General features: G+C 45.7%; 1 protein-coding gene across 1 annotated transcript in view; it reads left to right on the top strand.

Moving 5' to 3' along the window:
* Positions 1 to 20,000, top strand: part of ntng1a (netrin g1a) — a gene marked incomplete at both ends in the record, with an annotated part of 78,896 nt that overhangs the window by 38,831 nt on the left and 20,065 nt on the right. The window contains one exon of the mRNA XM_080854751.1: positions 13,972 to 14,144. Within this exon, the coding sequence (XP_080710877.1) occupies positions 13,972 to 14,144 (173 nt within the window). The remainder of the gene's footprint in view (positions 1 to 13,971; positions 14,145 to 20,000) is intronic.

Here is a 20,000-nt window from a genome sequence, read left to right as displayed (position 1 = left end):
GTGCTCTGTAAGTCTTCGAAGGCACAGGGGGATTGTAGGTAAAAAGAAATCCACGGGGGAAGTGGAGATGATGTCTAATTACAGCTCAGATTGATTTTGGCACGGCATTCATCATCCCGTCATCTCGTTAGCCACAAACACCGTTTCCATATGTCAACTTCACTCGGAAAACAATCTAATACGGGAAAACACACCCTTGACCAGGCAGATCTTCCAGGCGTCGCGGCAACTCTATTCCTCTGGAGTGGGTGAGAAAATTAACAGGGAGAGTGGTTTTGGCAAGACATCCCCTCCCACTCCATCTGACTTAATTTCTCCCACTCACGTGTACACTCACACACACTCGTACACACAAACCCACATACACTCACACTCACACACACACACATACACACACATCAGAAGTCGGTTCACATGGTGCTCTCATCAGCCCAAAAAAAACAGACTAGAGTCAAGTCTACACCTCAACTTCAAAGGCGGCATTAGCAGAAGGGTTTTTGGTGGGAGATTTGTGTGTTTAAGGAGAACGTGGGTGAAGGATTTACCTTTGCACCTGCGGTACTCCAGTTGGGGTGCGCCCTGCCCTGCTTCAAGGATTAATATCCCCCCCACCCCCCCCCCACCCCCACCATCCCTTCCTTCCTTCTTTGTGATTGATAGTGCTCAAGCAGTCAGTCTGCTCGAGCATCTGAGGCCACAAATCTCCGTCGGCCGCTGCATCCACTCCATCTGCATCTGCCACTCGCCCCAAACGCTGCTGACCTTGACTCATCCTCGGCTTCGTCAACGGGCTGATTGCTGCCGCGCCCTCATCCCGTGCCGAGTTTGCTTTGATCTCCCTCTCTCTCTCTCTCTCTCTCTCTTTCTCTCTCTCTCTCTCTCTCTTTCTCTCTCTCTCTCTATCTACCCCCCCCCCTCTCTCACTCTCTTCCACTGCACTCCTTGTCTTTACCTGTGCCAGGAAGATTGAAACAGGTTTAGGATCTGAAAACAACTCTCGGAATCTCACTTCGTCTCATGATCATCCCTTTCCCTGGTTCTCAGTCGTCAGTATCTGTCATCCTACCTGATTTTTTTTTCTCTCTCCTCCCTTTCCTTCTGTCTGTGGAACATGCAGTACTGGGGGTTTGGTGTTCAATAATGCAATAACACACTGCAAGGTATCACTGTAAATAACAAGGAGGGAACAGTCCGAACCTGCCAGTGTTTGTGCAATGCAGAGAGGAATATGGGGGGGATTAGATTTTTCCAATTTCTTTTTTAGCTAAATAAGACCGGGAGAGCATAGAACAGATTGTGATACTATTTCCTGTCTCCCCGTGTTTTTCTTTTGTCTCCGCGTTGGGCACAGCAGCTCCTGCAGTCATTTGGAATGAGCTGTGATGGGGGAGCAGGACAGGCGGCATCACTCTCTGAGATGGGAGCTGACATGCCCATCCTAGTTGCTGCATGTCCAAAAGGAAGGAAGGCTTTTACAAGTGGGGCTCAACAAGTCCCCAGCAGTCACACTACCTTAAAGACATGTCTTGCATGCTTTGCTCTCTTTCTCTCCAGCTCTCTCTCTCTCTCTCTCTCTCTCTCTCTTTCTCTCTCTCTCTCTCTCGCTCTCTCTCTTTCTCTTTTTCTCTCTCTGTCTCGCTCTCTCTCTCTCTCACTTATTCTCCCTTTTTAGTACACTCTCCCTCATTCGTTCTCCTTCTTCATCATTCTTTCCTCCTTTTCGTCGTGTTTTTACACACTGTCCTTTTCCTCTCCTCCATTACTAGTGCAGACCACCAGATGATGAAACCAGATCATAACCTGAGGCCCCCCCTCGCCCCCTCCCCTCTGCTCTTACTGCTCCGCACTGCATTCATGCACAGAACCCCCCTCCACCTCTACCTCTGGGCGTTTGTCTCTCCCAAGATTGTTCATCATGCTGTGGAACCCCCATCCCTCTCTCTCTCTTTCCCTCTTTCTCCCTCCCTCTCTCTCTTTCCCTCTTTCTCCCTCCCTCTCTCTCTTTCTCTCTAGCTCTCTCTCTCTCCCTCTCTCTTTCACTCTCTGCTCTAATTGGATATCCACTGCCCTAAAACCTCAGCTAGCAGTACACCTGTGAATCACAAAGGAGTGGAGGGAAGGAGAGACTGAGCGGCAGAGGCGAAGGAGGGAGGGAAAGGCAGATAGAGAAGGAAAGAAGAAAAGATGAAGAGAGGGATGCTGAGAGAGAGAGAGGAAGGAAGAAGGGAGGCAGGTGAGGGTAAAGAAAGAGGGAGAGACAGCTATAGAAAGAGAGAGAGAGAGAAAGAGAGCACTGGCTGTGGAGGGCACGTTGTGCAGCACAGGAGCGTAACGCACCATGGTATCTGGGAGGCCCAGCTGGCAGAAGCCGCTCGTCTGCATATGGCTGCTGGCAATCCACGTCCGCTCGACGCCGCCGCCTTTTCTCCGCTCTCTGGACGAAGAGAGGGAGAGACAGAGGGGAAAAGAGAGGGAGAAAGAGAGGGAGAGAGAGAAGCAGGGCTATTTTGAGCCCGCCGGAGCAGATGCGTGTCACATACCGGCGTGTTCCCTGCCAATCACGCGTCTGCTCAGATGCTTAATTAGTTCTCATTAAACGGGTGCCTTGGATTTCAACTACCCGTTTCTTTCCCCTCTTGTGTTTTGTTGTTGTTTGTACATTATTGATGAGTGATTGATATGCCATTGGGAGAAAAACGCTCCCCCTAAGGGTAGAAATATGAAACATACTCGTAATTTGATTTTTAACATGTCCCATACAGGTGACAATTAAAGCTGTACAGCAGGTCACCAAAAATATGCGCAGGAAATGGACAATTTGAGTGTTTGATTTGTGTGAAAAACATTAAGATGCCACCACAATTCTAAAAAGCAATTCATCCAATATCAATGACCTGCTAGCATTTTTTTTTTTTTTTATCACAATTGTCTTATGCATGTGTGTTTGTTTCTTGAACAAACAGGTATCTAGAGCACAGAATGACTGACAGCAGGGCATGTCGACCTTCCTTTGGACGGTCCATGTTTGTAATGCTCTGTCAGTGTTTGGGCCTCTGCAGTTCAACTCCACTACTTCCTCTAGAGGGGCAGGTTTGTGTTTAAAGACAGACTGAGAGAGAAAGAGAGAGAGAAAGAGAGAGAGAGGGACAGAGAAGGGCAGAGAGAAAGGGAGAGCAGGAAGCACACACTCTAATCTAAAATATTTATAAGAGGAGCTGCCAAAAGAGAAACCAAAATTTGAAGACAGTTGTGATCACACACACACACACACACACACACACACACACACACACACACACACACACACACACACACACACACACACACACACACACATACAAATAGAAAAAGACAAACACACAGTCAGGCACACACACACAGATACCCATTTTTGCTTGCACCAAACAGATAAACCCAGAGTTTGCTTTCTACAGTTCTTTTTCTGACCAAACCCACAAACATCACAGGTAGAAGGGGACGGGGGATGTTATTTTTCTCCTATTTCTCTCATTGGTTGGTGCCAACCCTGAGGAATAAACAGAGGCAGGGAGACATATCAACCTCGCAGTGATGCTTGAAGACGCACAGAGCGCAGCCATTTCATTGTGCCGGGAAAGCAGGCCTGTGGGAACGAAATGACTGTGTGTATTCTAATAACAGTATGAACAGTCTGGAAGCCCCCTGAGGCTATGCTGATTACCGGCCCGAGACTAACACACACACACACACACAGACAGACACACACACACTCTCTAATACACACACATATGCACACACAATCATTTTGTCATGATTCATTGTGTGATTTCCCAAACAGGACTTTTTTCTTTTTTTTTTACTGTGTTATTCATTTTTGAGTCAGTGAGCACGGGAAGGAGAATACAAAGTAGATGTCTGAATGAATGCAGCGTCGAGCCTGCTGATGTTTATTTCAGTGGAGTCCCTGTTCTTACCCCTGTTGCATGCCATTGTCTCACATCAAGCCTGAGAACCTACCTGTGTTTAGTATCTGCTCCACGTATATATGTAGATGACTGAGGCCATATGGAGACAAATGTAAAGTCCTAACCTGCTCTCTCATGGTGAATAGTGGCTTTAAGAATACGTTATTGTTCTTATTACAGTTTAGACAGAGGTTGGGGGGGTATTGATGAAAGAGAAAATGGCGCTGTGTGTTTTCCGCCACATCGCCCCGTGACATCCCGGCGACATAAGTGAAGCGCTCTGATGCGCTAGTTGGGATTCCGTGCGGCTCCAGAGCTCCTCGCGCCAGAGAGCAGAGCAGGTGAGGGGAGGTGAGGGGAGGGGAGGGGAGGAGAGGGGATGGAGTGCACAGGGAGGTGTGCGCTTATCATACATTTAAATGACTCTGGAGCATGCCTCATCCTTCAGCGGCACAAAGGCGTGGGGACAGAGAGGGTGGCAGGGACGGGGACGAGGACACGGACAGGGGAGGGTGGCGGGGGTGTCAGTGTGGCATTGTGGCCTGGAACTCATCCAGCTGTGCTCTATGCACAGGCACCTAAGGAACGATGCTCTCATATAGATACAGTACTAGCATGCAAAGACTGTACCTCAGATCAGAAAGGTCTGCATGTCCTGGGAGTGTGTGTGTGTGTGTGTGTGTTTGTGTGTGTGTGTTTGTGTATGTCTGTTTGTGTGTGTGTGTGTGTGTGTGTGTGTGTGTGTGTGTGTGTGTGTGTGTGTGTGTGTGTGTGTGTGTGTGTGTGTGTGTGCGAGTGAAAGAGTGAAAGGTGATATATGCGTCTGAGTGTGATATTGGTGTTTTATGCATTTGTGTGAGATGCTGAGACCAGGTGAGCCATGTGTAGACGTCAGAGGAAGTGTGAGCGTATAGGCTTGTGTGAGTCAGTGCAATACTGTGTGCGTGTTCTGAGTCAATCAGCAGCATCGGGTGTGTTTGTGAGCGTGTATGTTTGTGAATGAGTGTGAACATGTATGTGCGATATTGTGAATTACATGTCAGAGTTAAGGTGTAGCTCGCGGGGTTCTGTGAGAGAGAAAGAGATCGAGAGATTAAGTGTGTGTGTGTGTGTGTGTGTGTGTGTGTGTGTATGTGTGTGTGTATGTTTGTGTGTGTGTGTGTGTGTGTGTGTGTGTGTGTGTGTGTGTGTGTGTGTGTGTGTATTTGTTTTTTGATGTGTGAGTGTGTGTCCATGCCTGTATTTCTCCTGTCAGTTTGTCCCGTGTCTGTCAGTGATACTAGGTTGAGTCGTGAGTTTATCAGTAGCAGACAAACATGGCCTCCTTCCTGCAGGTAGAGCAGCAGGCAGCTGATATGAAGGCTGACTGTCCGGGCTCCCCCGCCATCCATGTTCCCCCTTCATCTGATCCGATCCTATCTCTCTCACATACTAATCACTCAGCACACTGCCAGGGCTTCCTTCCTTCAGCTGCCTCTTTTTCATCCAGTGAAGACGGGAATGGCTGGACACACAAACAGAAACAGACAGGCAGACAGACAGACAGACATACCGACAGACTGAAAAAAGCAAAAAAAAAAATGCTTTTAGCCGTTATCCTGGTCATATAAAGAGAATCAGAAATCAGAAGGGATAGGGAGATGTACAGATAGATACATGAACAAAGACAGGTAGAGAGATAGTCAGAGCGTAATAACAGTGGTCTACGATAAGATACCACACAGAAAATAGGTTAATTGTCTCTTTCAGTTGGAGAAAGGGGACGATAAGGTGGTGCTGATATCCAACATTGATTTTTTTTCCCCTCTTTATTTAGTGTTGGCCATTTCGAAATTAACATAACGTAGCTTCACTGTAATGGGATTGCTCATGCTTTGTGAGTGACCAATAGAGGAACCCCACACACCTTGAATGGCAAGCCAGATCACTACCGTTTTGAATGCCATCCTGAGGTCATCCAGTGTACACCAGTACAGAGACCCTAATCCAGTGAACACCAGTACAGAGAACCTAATCCAGTGAACACCAGTACAGAGACCCTAATCCAGTGAACACCAGTACAGAGACCCTAATCCAGTGAACACCAGTACAGAGACCCTAATCCAGTGAACACCAGTACAGAGATGGGAGGTCATTGCCTAAAGGCAGAATGTGACCTTGGAAAGGATATAAGAAAAGTGGCTGAAAGAAAAAAAAAAAAAAGAAGAAGTCATAAACGTAATGTCATTCAGACCTGTTCCAAAGAGGGAAACTTCAGTGTTTAGAGGGATTTTAAACTGGAATGGAATCCATTAGATTTCAGTTTTAGAGCATCCAACTTGAGCTTGACTGTGAAAAAAAAAACAAGTCCTGTGCAAGTTTAATTTTCACAAAAATGAAAACGAGTCAGTCACTGAGCGCAGTGGGGCGTTAGCTGTGCGCTTCTGTGCTCACATTGAAATAGTCAATTTCCTCCATTGTGCTTCGGAGGCCATAGAAAAGGAACTGGTGGTATCCCATGCCTTTGTTTTCTTTTCTCTTCCTTTTTTTCTTCGTCTTACTTTCTGTCTTCACTCCATCATTTGGTTGAAGGAGCACATTCTACGTTCTTGGTTGGCCTACTTCAATTAATGGTGGAGCCTTTAGGGCCTTCTAACAGGGGGGCCCCTTTGCTTCGTGGGCTCCCCTCTCCCCTCTCCCCTCACCCCTCACCGACCCCCCCCCCCCCCTCCACCCAGGAGGCCACCGAGACTCACCGCTAATCCTCTCTCTGACCTCTCCTTCCATCCCATCCCATACAGCCTTACACAGTGGCAAGGACGTGTCAGTGTTAGCACAGTACTAGCACACACCGGTTCATATAAACTCAACCACAGACCGCAGTGGATATACATATACATACACACACACACACACACACACACACGGACACATACACAGCTAAAGACAATCTTCACAGCACTGAAAGGCTCCGTGATTTGGACACGGTCTGTTTACTCGAGGCTCATCTGCAGAGAGATTTGCAGAAGCATTTGGCTTCTCTTTCCGTAATCTGGTTTCGTGTCGGCCTGTCCTGTTCGTGGGTACCATCGCCGGGCTGGTTGGGACAGATGAGCGCTGCGGCTCACCGCGCTGCTGGAGGCTGAGTGGTGGTTGGCTCACGACCTCCAGCACATCTGTACCTTTCCTGGAGATTGTGCTGATGGATTAAGAGTCTTTAATCAACGCAGAGGGGGAGGCCCTGGCAATCTAGGACTGGCCAACTTAGAGGACTCGCACCATGTGTAGGCCAGGATATCCAGTTTTCTCTCTCTCTCTCTCTCTCTCTCTGTCTCTCTCTCTCTCTCCCTGCTATTCTATTTAAAATATCCCTCACATACCCATTTGTATTGTCACATTACCTCTCCTAATGTTTTTCTATGTTCTCATCGACTCATATTTGAACACTTGCTCACACATAAAGGCACAAAGACCAATGATGTGTAACACATTAAACACCACCTGCATGGAAAGATGTTTGCAATTCATTTCTTCAAATCTAGTTGGCATTCGAACGCCCGGCGCGTAGTTTTTGGTGCCGCAGCAATATATATCTCTAGATTGACTATATCATGCAAATACTCGTTGTATCAACATGCCTTTAAAAGCTGATTTTTACATTTCTCCTCTGTTGAGTCCGAAATTCGGTGAAATTCGGTTAATTTGCGGAGGCTAGTCATAGTCCGAGGAGGAGGAGCACTCTGAACAGTAGGTACAGAGAGAGAGTGAACTGACATGTGGCCAGCGTTACTGTTGAATTCCCCCGTGGCTCCCTGCCTTTCAAGCACTACTGAGTCGCACAATGCGGCTGTGACTGACAATAGGGAGAGGTACTGCAGATGAATAAATGCATGACACCGACCATTTTCAAGCCTCCCTTTTTTCCCATTCCTTCGCCATGGCACATCTCACACATAAAAGACTGGGGTTAGGGCCACTGGAAGGACCATTTAGGTGGAAAATCTTTTTTTTTGTCAATGACCAGATATTTCTCTTTTTCCTCAGTGCTATTGGGAAATGGATTTGAAGGTGTTTGTCCGTGTGGCACAGATTTCGCTTTTATTTGCTAACAGTAGAGTTTGGTCATGACATGCCATTTTTTTTTTCTTTTCTCCAAAGTCAAGGTTATGCTTTTAGGAAGGTCACATTTGTTACAATCCATTGGCCTTCTGAGGGACAATCCGTATAGCATCTAAAGTAAACCTTCAAGTATTCTGCACACAAATGAATATATCAAAACAAAGGCATTCCGAAGAATTTTTTCAAATATCTCCAAATTTTCGTTCTTTCAATACTGACAGAAGTACTTTCTGAAGACATTCTTCAGACTAAACCCAAGTGATCTCTTAGTAAATGTTTCACAAAGGAAGCGCGTCCATTCATTTAGACAAAAAGATGAGAGTTGCTTTTTAAAAAACTGTAAGGCCAGCCTGACATTTTCTCTAGCAGCCTTCACCAACCACCATCTACTATTCTTGTGACTGGTACTTCACGCAGTTCACTGGGGTTGCAGGGGCTGTTGTATCGGTGTGACAATCACTCGATTATATTGAACTGGGGTTGTATGTCAGGTGGTGAAGGCATTCTGATAGACTCCCACTGCACCATGGCTACACAGTCAGGGCTATCTACCATCTACAGAATAGTTACTGTGGTATTGTTCAGTAGATTAGATAGACAGACTAGTCAGAGGTCAGAATGATTTACGTGAAGGGATGAAATATTATGCATACTCTTTATTTATTTATTAATCATATTACATTTTAAACCATAGTCTTTAGTTAACCATATTAAATACAACACCATACTTTTCGTAATGCTCTTTATTTTCTTGATTCTGTTTCTCTAATTTAAATCCCTGTAGCATTTTTAAATATCAGCAGTTGAGTTTAGTTAAAAATGCTTTGCATTATTAAAAATAAATTGCTCTCCTATGGTTGCTAATTGAGTCTGCTCCAGCACTGGGCTTAAATCATTACCATGTTGGGGCCAAGACATTGTTGTGGTATGGTTCTCTTCAGATCTTAATTGCTAGCTGGGTCAAATTAAATATTAGTGAAATTGCCCCTCAAGTCACAGTTAGCTGCTGCTCCATCAGCACGCTCCAGTAACTGGGGTTAATACAACTCCGGTTGTCAGCGAACATTTTAGTAAACAAGTCTGCATTTACTGTGTCAGGTTCCACTGGAGGCTGGAGGTGTTGTTGTGGGGGAGCTTGCAGTTTGCAGTGTTTCCCTCGGGGCATGAAGATGCCCCCAAACTCAACTTCTCTCCCTGTCAAGACCATACTAGTCAGGGAACGAAAATGGTTGCTAAGGGCCTTCTTAAGGGAGAAATAGCAGCTGTTTCTCACCTCCCATCATGCACTGTAGGCCAACTGAAGGCTTTTCAAGAAGCAATTAGGGCAAACAGTAGTGATGGTGGGGATCTGTTTATCACTAATGTGGGCTGACGGGTGGAAGTGGAGCTCTTCAGTGTCATTTGAAGACGTGATGAGGCTCAAAGGGCTTTTGAGAGCTGTCTGGCAGAGGGACGGGCCATTATGGAACAAAGTGGTCAGTGCCAAGGACATCCTAGTTACCTACCTACTTGTGCCACTCCAAGAAATCACATTCCTGTAAATCTATTTCAGTTTCTTTGTAGAAAATGTAAATGAGCATGGCTGTGTGTGCATGTGTATGTGTGTGTGTATCGTCACGCACGTGCACATGTATTTAAGCGTGCACATTAGTGCACGGACCCATGCACGTACCCATGTCTTTAAGCGTGCACATTAGTGGAGACTTTGTGCGTGCTGAGTTGGGCAAACATTTATTTGCCTTTAAGAGCATTTGATTTGACCCAGTTCATTTCCCAGCAATTACACCTGCACATTTGATTAAATGTAATTGCCGTACTAACTTAGCTCACTTTAAGACGGTGTAGTATTTACTGCACTCGATTGGCTTGGATCAGCCTAGTTAGGTGTGCGTCTGTGAGCCTCGATCGTGAGTAATTATGATTAATTATCCACTGATAGATCTGTCCACAGTGGCAGCCAGAAAATTAACAGATGTGGAAAAATTACCTCTACTCTTTTACCCTGACAAAAGCACAGGAAAGAGAGAGACAAGAAAAAGTAATGCTGATAATGTTTCTAAAGCTATTCTCTTCCTTCGGAGAGGGCTGCAAGGTATAGTGTTCTTGATTTTTGCCAATAAAATTGGTAGAGAAAGTGCAATGTACTTTCACCTGCCCTTACTCAGTCACAGTTCCATTACTTTGGAGGTCAGACTTCTGTGCTTCAGGCAAGACAAGTGGGGAAGTGCACGTTTGCTATTCAACAGTTTCTATGGAAGATAAATAAATAACTCATCCCTTCTGACAACGTGACTCTCTGCCTCATACATTTCAAAGAGAACTCTAATCTAAAAAAACAAACTTTTTTTCTTTCTTTTCTGCTTCAGTTAGGCTTTAAAGAGGCCTTTGACAGAGAGTGAGAAGTGTGGCGCTGATTACCACCGCAGTGCACTAACCTGTCATGGCAGTGTGAGTTCTCAGTCCCATGGGCAGTTTCATGAATACATATTATGACCTCTACCAGACACGTGTTTGCATTCCCAATAGCGCTTCGGGCTAAGTTTCTCAGACACTGTGGCACTGAAGGAACAAAACCATGACTCTTTAGCAATGAACCTTTTTTTTCAAAGTGGAGGGAAACGGCACGGGAAGCTGGCACACCTTGATTGAAATGGAAAAATAAAAGTCTGTTGTGAACAGGGTGCCCATGAGAACTGAGCCTGTCATTAAATAGAGTTTTATCCCGTCACCCGATTAGAAGGCAGTGCACTCTCAAGGTGACAGGTCTAGAGCAATAGCATTCTTTTGCTAATTCTGATGTAACCATGCCGACAGAAGAAAAAAAAAACAGGTCCTTAGGCCCACAGCAGGACCCCCCTCTCTCCCCTCTTGTTAGGGAAGGAGGCATGGCTGTTTCAAATTGAGATGTTTTGAGTCTCAAGGAAAATCCAAAGGTTGCCTGCCAAACAGCTCACGAAAGACTCACAGAGAGATCACCGACAAGATGAGTCAGTTAGCGCGCGAGCTGTCTCCTCTCTATTTCGGTCACATGGCGCATTAAGCAGAATTACACAGATGAACAAAATGCCCCCTCTATTTGCCTTTATGGTGTGGGGATCATTCGTTGAGAATTGTAAATGGAGGGAATTTGGGATAATATCTACACAGTTGATAGTGTGTTTGCATTTTATGTTCAGTGCCTCGCTGCAATATTCTTAGCATATCAACACCCAGTGGCCCACAGCAGTAACGAGTGGATATCACAGTTGGCTATTTCAATCTAGGGTGTGCAGCAACCCAGATTACCCCCTTTTCATCTGATTTGTGGTTATGTGTTTCCAGGCCTCGGGGTTTGATTTGATGATGTGTACCCTACTATGCGCCTCCGCTCTCCACCCCCCCCACCCCCCCCCCCCCCCCCCTAAAAAAATGAAAGTCCCCCCTGATAATGAGATGCAAAGCACAGCTCTGGAGAGTAATGACCCATCACTTATCCAGGGTGGGGGTACCTGCGGAGCCTAAGGAGCCATCCGTCAGCGACAGCTCTTCCCCTCAGCATCACTCATGCAGGCCACTCCTCCAAAGCATGCGGTGAGCATAATGTCTCCAATAATAGCCGCCCATAGTCATGCTGAGAGCGTTTAACACCGTGGGGCCCCTTTTTTTACTCACGTAGCATAATTGCCATGGCGACCGAGTCTGCCCCGCCAGTCTTGGCGCAGATAATGGGCAGGAGTTAGCTCGGAGAGGGTGATTGGGTTTCCGAGGCTGTTTGTTGTTCTAGATTGTCATATTTATCTGCCGGATCAGCCTAAGCATCTTAAGGCTAGCTGTGACCGGATCAACAACGCCAGCTGTCGCTTAAAACTATCCTCGTTGGAGAGAGTGTACAGTCTGCTCTCTCTTTCTCTCTCTCTCTTTCTCTCTCTCTTTCCTTTCAGCATATTCTACCAATCATCTTGTAAAAGAAGGGGGGGGGGGGGGGGGATTCAAAATCGCCTGAAGATGTGTTTTCTAAGAACAGGTTCCAAGCACTGCCAGCCATCCTCGTAGTATTTCCTATGCGCCGAAGGACTCTTTCACCATTTCCTCTCCCTCGTATTAATTTGCGGCGACAATAATCAGGGCAGCGCCGTGCAATTACTGTGAGGCCCATGAAGACGGATCGGCCTTTTAAGGGGCTGGGAAGACGTCTGCTCCCATGGATGGGACTTGAATGGGAGGGGGATGGGGGGGGGGGGGGGGGGGATTTTGTGACCCTCTGCCTGGGGCCCCCACACGTGTGACCCCCCCTCCACCACTGCACCTCACGTGTGACCCCCAACCCCCCCCCCCCCTCCGCCACTGCACCTCACGTGTGACCCCCCTTCCACCACTGCACTGCAACCCACGTGTGACCCCCCCCCTCCACCACTGCACCTCACGTGTGACCCCCCCCCTCCACCACTGCACCTCATGTGTGACCCCCCCTCCACCACTGCACCTCACGTGTGACCCCCCCCTCCACCACTGCACCTCACGTATGACCCCCCCCTCCACCACTCCACCCCACACAAGCTCCCAGATGGGGAGTACAGTTACCAACAGTCTCCTACACACACACAACCTCCTCACCCTCCCTCCTTTGTGCTGGGGAGACGTTTGTCTGTATGATCAACACTGTGGTGACCTTTGCTCTGTTGCACCATAATCAATGGCATCATGTTTTTTTTCCCAGTACTTAGAGAGACAGTTTGGAAAGCTAGACTTGTGTGTCTGGAAGTGAGTTGAGGTAAATCCATTGGCTGAGTTATTTTTTTGAGTTGTTGTTTTTTCTGGCTCTCACAAACTCTGTAATGAATATTTAGTAGCCTAGCTCAGAACACCCCCTCATGAGGTTTTGAATCTGAAATGATCTGAATGTGCCATTAAGAAGCGGTTCATTTTGGTGGCAACCCAATTTGTTTTCATGTAACACCATTTTGACTCTTCTGCTCCGGTGCTTATTAAATATGCAATTAACACACAACAACTTCACAGGAAGTTTGATCATTCCTTTTAACTCTCTATGAATTAATCACAAAACCTCCAGGAAAAAAAAGGGTATTAAGAGTTTTTCACACTACAAAATAACTTACAATACACCGATAACGTCCGGCGAATGATTACTGTTATAATACGGTGCAGCCCGTGTAATGTATTTGTGCTGTCGTCAGTAGGATTTAAGGGTCCACCGTTTTAAGCTAACAACATGGCTAAGCTTCTTTAGCGAGACCTCATTATGTTTTAATTTGTCATTTAGCATGCCCCGGTAACCCTGTCCCCAGCTAGTCCCCAATGCTCGCAGCCTTATCAGAGACCTATGAGCCTCGCCGGGGACTTTTAACACACACACACACACACACACACACACACACACACACACACACACACACACACCCTTTACCCTCCCCTGCATTATGCGATTCCTCTGTGCTTGTTTCATTTAGCATCTTTAGCTTTTTTTCCCCGTGCCGTTCACAGCAAATGTGACCTCACAGCAATGATGCATTCTCCTGAGGGACAATTAGGAGTCAGTTATCTCTTGCCGAATGGTGAAAACAGAGGAAGGAGGGAAAAATATGTAATGATGCAGATTTTTTTTTTGTTATGTTTTTTTTTTTTTTTTTGCTGAATTCTTGGTTTTATATGCAAGCTTTGTTTTGAAGTTCGCCTCTTTTTTTTTTTTTTTTTGCAGATGACTTAAGATACCACCTCGTGTAGCGCGCGTGCACACTTCTAGCCATACACAACAACTTGTAGAAATGCTAATTTTTCCCAAGGTCATGCCGGCCTTGGTTTATGATTCTCACATCTAGCCCTCACCGAAAAAAATCAATGGTAAAAAATAAAAAAATAAAACCGTGTTTATGTATTTATTTATAGATTACATACATTTTTAATTCCTTCCTTGTCTCTCTTCCCTTGACAGATGCAAGTGCAACCTTCACGCCAACAGCTGCGTGTTTGATAAGGACAAGCTGAGCTGCGAGTGTGAGCACAACACCACAGGGCCAGACTGTGGCCGCTGTAAGAGGAGCTACCAGGGCCGGGCTTGGAGCGCCGGCTCCTATCTCCCCATTCCCAAGGGCACTGCCAATATCTGTGAGTAGCTCCACGTACAGTCATTCTCACAGAGAGGGACCTGTGCCTTAAATGAGATCTGTAGGTCTTGGACTTGTGTGCTGTTAGCTTGTATGCTGTATCTATCTATCGTTTGATTTATCTATCTATCTACCAATCTATTTATCTATTTATCTATCTATCTTTTTATCTATCTACCTAAATATCTATCTGTCTATTAACCGATCTATCTATCTATCTATCTATCTATCTATCTATCTATCTATCTATCTATCTATCTATTTATCTATTAACCGATCTATCTATCTATCTATCTATCTATCTATCTATCTATCTATCTATCTATCTATCTATCTATCTATCCATCTATCTATCCCTTAGCGTCCGTCTCACTGTGTTTCTCGCTTACTGTTTGTCAAGGACATGAGAGTTTTGTTGGCTACAGTGCGAGGCAGGGAAGTGGTCTTTGTTCAGGGGTCGGCAAGGCGAAAAGTATTTTGTGGATGTTACATTGGCAACCCTGTTCTTTGAAAGTTCTCTGTGTGTGTATTGTGAAGGACAACTTCTACACAGGCAGGCACGAATCCGAGTTATTTTCAATTAAGACCAATGCACAATGTCAGTTCTCTCCACATCTTTCTTTCTTTCTTCACTTCTCACAGCTCTCAACCGTCCCCCATCTATATGTACTATATGTCTGTGTCTGTGTGTCTGTTTCTCTTTACATTTTTTTAGGGACATAAATAAATTGGTGGTATTACGTAAATCATTTCTGTTGCACTAACTAGTTGTTATGCCTGATAATGATGTGGGACTACTTCATGCCTATGTGAAATTAGAACAGAGGAGAGGTATAAGAGGGGTCTCAATATACCAGCATGCCACAGGAAGAAACCCAGCTGTCAAATGTCGTCAGTCCGACAGGGGGACGGCTGGCCTTTTAGAAATGTAATGCAGTCCTTGAGAGCCCACGTGCACCTTTCAGGCAGCTCAGTGCTGTCCAGATGGTGAACGATGGCAACTGTAGGCCCCCTAAACACCACATTATCCCATAAGTAAGTGGCTGCCATTAAATCAATGCCATATGGTGGTCGAGCTTGATATGATGTCATTGTCTTATTTATAACATGCTTACAACACATGTATAACTTCTTTGGTATTTTTGCACTGTTTGTGCCATTGCTACGTCCACTCCTGCGTTGTCACTCTGTTGTGGTCCCACGGCCATATTATAAGTCCAAGGGAAATTCAAGGCAGCCATATCAAAAGTGAGATTGACAGGCGGATATTAAATGAAGGCCTAACACACACACACACACACACACACACACACACACACACACACACACACACACACACACACACACACACACACACACACACACCCACACAAGCACACACACACACACACACACACACACACACACTTCCTCAGCCTCCAACTGCAGTAAGGTGAGAATCCCAGAATCCCTTACTTCCTATAAGTGTGTTATTGTACTCTGGGTTGGGCTTGAGTAAAAAGAAAAAAAATCTATAATGCAATAATGCTAGAAAAAAAGAGAGGGAGGGGTGCCCCCCTCCCCCTCCTCCCTTTGGAATAAAAATAATATATGTCTCTGACAGAAAAACCTCCACTCGCTATTTGTAATTCTAAAAACCTGATCAAACACATCTCATTTTCTTATGTTTGTGATATGCGGAGCATATGGTGGCCCCTATTGAGACAAATTAGAGCGAGATGGAAACTTAATTAAGATTTAATATCTTTTTATGATATACATCAAGTCATCTGATGTGGTAATGAGGCCAATGAATCATTTGCTACGCGCGATGCTACACGGCATCCCTTCCCTGCCACATAAATATATACAGTATGTGACACCGTCAGTTCTGAGGAAATAAGTAGGCTTCCCTTTTGGACAGCGGCGGGTCGAACTGACAAAGCGGCGGGTTGGGACACGTGCAGCAACGAGTGAGAAGAAGAGTGAAAGAGAGAGAGAGAAGGGGAGAGAAAGAGAGAGAGAGAAAGAAAGAAAGAGAAAGAAAGAGAGAAGGAGAGACAAAGAGAGAGAGAAAGAAAGAAAGAGAGAGAGAGAAAGACTCCCTGTATATCACTCTCTGTCTGGCCTCCTGCTGCTTGCTGGGAGGGACGCGTGCTCTCTGTCTGTGTGAGGGGGCCGAGGCAGAAGTGGAGGAGAGAGAAGAGAAAGAGAGAGACGTGTGGTAGGAGTAGAGGGGAGAGAAGAGAGAGACGTGTGGTAGGAGTAGAGGGGAGAGAGAGAGAGACGTGTGGTAGGAGTAGAGGGGAGAGAAGAGAGACGTGTGGTAGGAGTAGAGGGGAGAGAAGAGAGAGACGTGTGGTAGGAGTAGAGGGGAGAGAAGAGAGAGACGTGTGGTAGGAGAAGAGGGGAGAAAAGAGAGAGACGTGTGGTAGGAGTAGAGGGGAGAGAGAGAGAGACGTGTGGCAGGAGTAGAGGGGAGAGAAGAGAAAGAGAGAGACGTGTGGCAGGAGTAGAGAGGAGAGAAGAGAATGAGAGAGACGTGTGGTAGGAGTAGAGGGGAGAGAAGAGAGAGAGAGAGACGTGTGGTAGGAGTAGAGGGTAGAGAAGAGAAAGAGAGAGACGTGTGGTAGGAGTAGAGGAGAGAGAAGAGAAAGAGAGAGACGTGTGGTAGGAGTAAAGAGAAGAGAAAGAGAGAGACGTGTGGCAGGAGTAGAGGGGAGAGAAGAGAAAGAGAGAGACGTGTGGCAGGAGTAGAGGGGAGAGAAGAGAAAGAGAGAGACGTGTGGCAGGAGTAGAGGGGAGAGAAGAGAAAGAGAGAGACGTGTGGTAGGAGTAGAGGGGAGAGAAGAGAAAGAGAGAGACGTGTGGTAGGAGTAGAGGGGAGAGAAGAGAAAGAGAGAGACGTGTGGTAGGAGTAGAAGGGAGAGAAGAGAAAGAGAGAGACGCGTGGCAGGAGTAGAGGGGAGAGAAGAGAAAGAGAGAGACGTGTGGCAGGAGTAGAGGGGAGAGAAGAGAATGAGAGAGACGCGTGGCAGGAGTAGAGGGGAGAGAAGAGAAAGAGAGAGACGTGTGGCAGGAGTAGAGGGGAGAGAAGAGAATGAGAGAGACGCGTGGCAGGAGTAGAGGGGAGAGAAGAGAATGAGAGAGACGTGTGGCAGGAGTAGAGGGGAGAGAAGAGAATGAGAGAGACGTGTGGCAGGAGTAGAGGGGAGAGAAGAGAAAGAGAGAGACGCGTGGCAGGAGTAGAGGGGAGAGAAGAGAATGAGAGAGACGTGTGCTCTCTGTCTGTGGCAGGGGGCCTAGGTAGGAGTGGAGGGGAGAGAAGAGAAAGAGAGGGATCATTTTCACAATTACTCCTGGCAGTCCATTTCAAGTAAAGGCAAGAGGAAGTAGTGAGGGAGGCGCCACTGTTTTATGTACTTATCAGTTGGGAAGAATTTATTCCACAAGTGTCCGTCCTCCCGGAGCATGTTGCTGCTTTGTCTGCCCCAAATGCATTTGGATACATTTGGACGTTTCTTGAATCCTTTGACTTTATGTCATGTACTTCTCTTGCAGTTTTTATTGCATCCTTATTGTAGTTTCTTAGACAGTAGACCAGGTTTCTCAATGACATAACTAAGGTAAAGTAGAATGTCATATTTTCAGCTGCAGTCTAAAGAACCAGGATGTATTACCTTGTTGCCAAATTATTATGAAAGGTTAATACCTTATAACAACATCCAAAATAATATATTACATTATGAGCAGTTATCACAAATTGGGCTCCCAAATACAAGGTCTGAAATGTAATAACTTAAATTATATTATGGGCTGGTTATTTGATCACATTTTAGGTTGAAGGAGATGCATATGTAAGCACCAAGGATTTCCCTATAATAGGAATAATATGAATGAATAATGCAGACAAATTGCAGACCAATAATACATGCTCATTTTGAAAACCTGAAAGTCAGTAATGCACAGAATTAAAGAAAACTATTGTCTTGAATTCCTACAAACCTAGCTTTATCTCCCCTAGTCCTTGGCATGTCGGCCTTGTCCTTCTTTTTGAGGACTTTCAATAAATTATACCACACACACACACACACACACACACACACACACACACACACACACACACACACACACACACACACACACACACACACACACACACACACACACAGTCTTACTTTTACTCAGTGTTGGAAAAGTATCTTCAACCGCAGTATCTATTCCCCCTTGTGTATGCTTTTGGATATAGCAAAGCGTACTTCTTGTGCAGTCTTCCACACTGTTGTTCAGTGGCTTGGGGGAACACCACTGACTACGATCTTACTTGTTCGAGTGGGTTTAAACTGTGCTTGTAAAATTTAGAATAAAGCTGGCCTGTCGTTGTAAATCAGATATCAAAGCAGCCAGCACTGAATTACAACCCAGTGCAGATTTCACACAGGGGCTTAACACTCATCTTGACCTTGGTCTCTGTCCACAGGGATAAAGGCTGAACACGATACTAGCTTTCACATGTCATCAATTTTACAGTTTTTTTTTACCATGTAACTATTTTCCATTACAGTTGTCTTTTCGAATGCAAAACCCAGCTAACAAGGTTTATAAAGATTATATTAAAAGGAGATGATATAACACACTGTTCAGATTGGCAGGAATAAGCGATAAACTCCTGAGAGAGAGTTCATGGAAGATGATATTTTCATACTGAATACACTGCAGACAGAATAGGTTTAGATATCAAATAAAATAAAGAATAACAAACTTTAATACTCTTTATGACGGAGCATCTGTTGATGGACTTCAAAGAGGGTGAGTGATTATCGGCATAAGTGTATTCTGCAACCGATCGCAGATCACTGCCTTTTTTTTTCAGGGATGGAGGGGAGGAGGGGAGTTGGATTTTTAATTAGCGAACATTAGCGCAGAGCTGCCAGATGTCAGTGCGCCTCCATGCCATTGTTATCCGTGCGTCCTTGAATCAAAAAGCTGCAGTTCAGAGGCGAAATGCAGGACAGATGTAGACCCCCCCCCACATCCCCTCCCTCCTCCCCCTCCCCACCCACTCCTGTTCTCAGCTCACATTTCATCTTGCCACTTGAAGAGAGAAGCAGATGGGAGGAGACTAGTGACCGGTACCTGGTCTACCTGGTCCATGTTAACAACCCCTATGTCTCAATTCAAAGGCATTCACACAAACACACACACACACACAAGCACAGGCCTGATACAACAAGAAGTTACTAAATGCTTTCTCTCTCTCTCTCTCTCTCTATCTCTCTCTCTCTCCTGTCATTCTCTCTCTCTTTCTCTCTCTTTCTCTCTCCTTTAAGTGTGTGATCTTGAACTGTAATTACCGGTGTCCTCCACGTTAGTCTCTCGAGCACATGAAGCTTGTGGTAATTACGGCACCATCGAAAAGGCCAGGTGGCCATCTTGTTCACTGTGCAAAAAAGGAAGGTGGTTTTATAAGGACGTATGCATTATCTGATTTATTCTGTTCAGTGAGTCTGTCTTTCGGAACCACGGTTAGTCCCGCAATCCAGCAGACATAGCACCTTCGCCAGCCCATTTTCAAAGTACATTTTATTTTTATTTCAGTTTTTTTTTCTTTTACATTTGCCTTGTAGTATTATACATAAGCTCACACCTTCTCTATGTCAAAGTTGCAGTATCTCCCTTTCTCAAGCTCCCTTTTTTTTTTGGAGGGGGGGGGGGGGGGGGTGCCTTATGCGCTCATTATTTCCCCCAGAGACCCCATCTTGTTTACTTTGCCACCCACTACACCCCCACCACCCCTCTCGCTATCCGCAGCTAAAACAGTTATCTCTCTTTCAAATATTTGTTTCTTCCGTCTCAGGATTTTTCCACCGTGTGTGCC

This window comes from Sprattus sprattus (assembly GCF_963457725.1).
Source record: "Sprattus sprattus genome assembly, chromosome: 17".
In the NCBI taxonomy this organism is placed as follows: Eukaryota; Metazoa; Chordata; class Actinopteri; order Clupeiformes; family Clupeidae; genus Sprattus; species Sprattus sprattus.
Note: the sequence above shows the minus strand (reverse complement) of the source record. Positions and strands in the feature narration are given on the sequence as shown.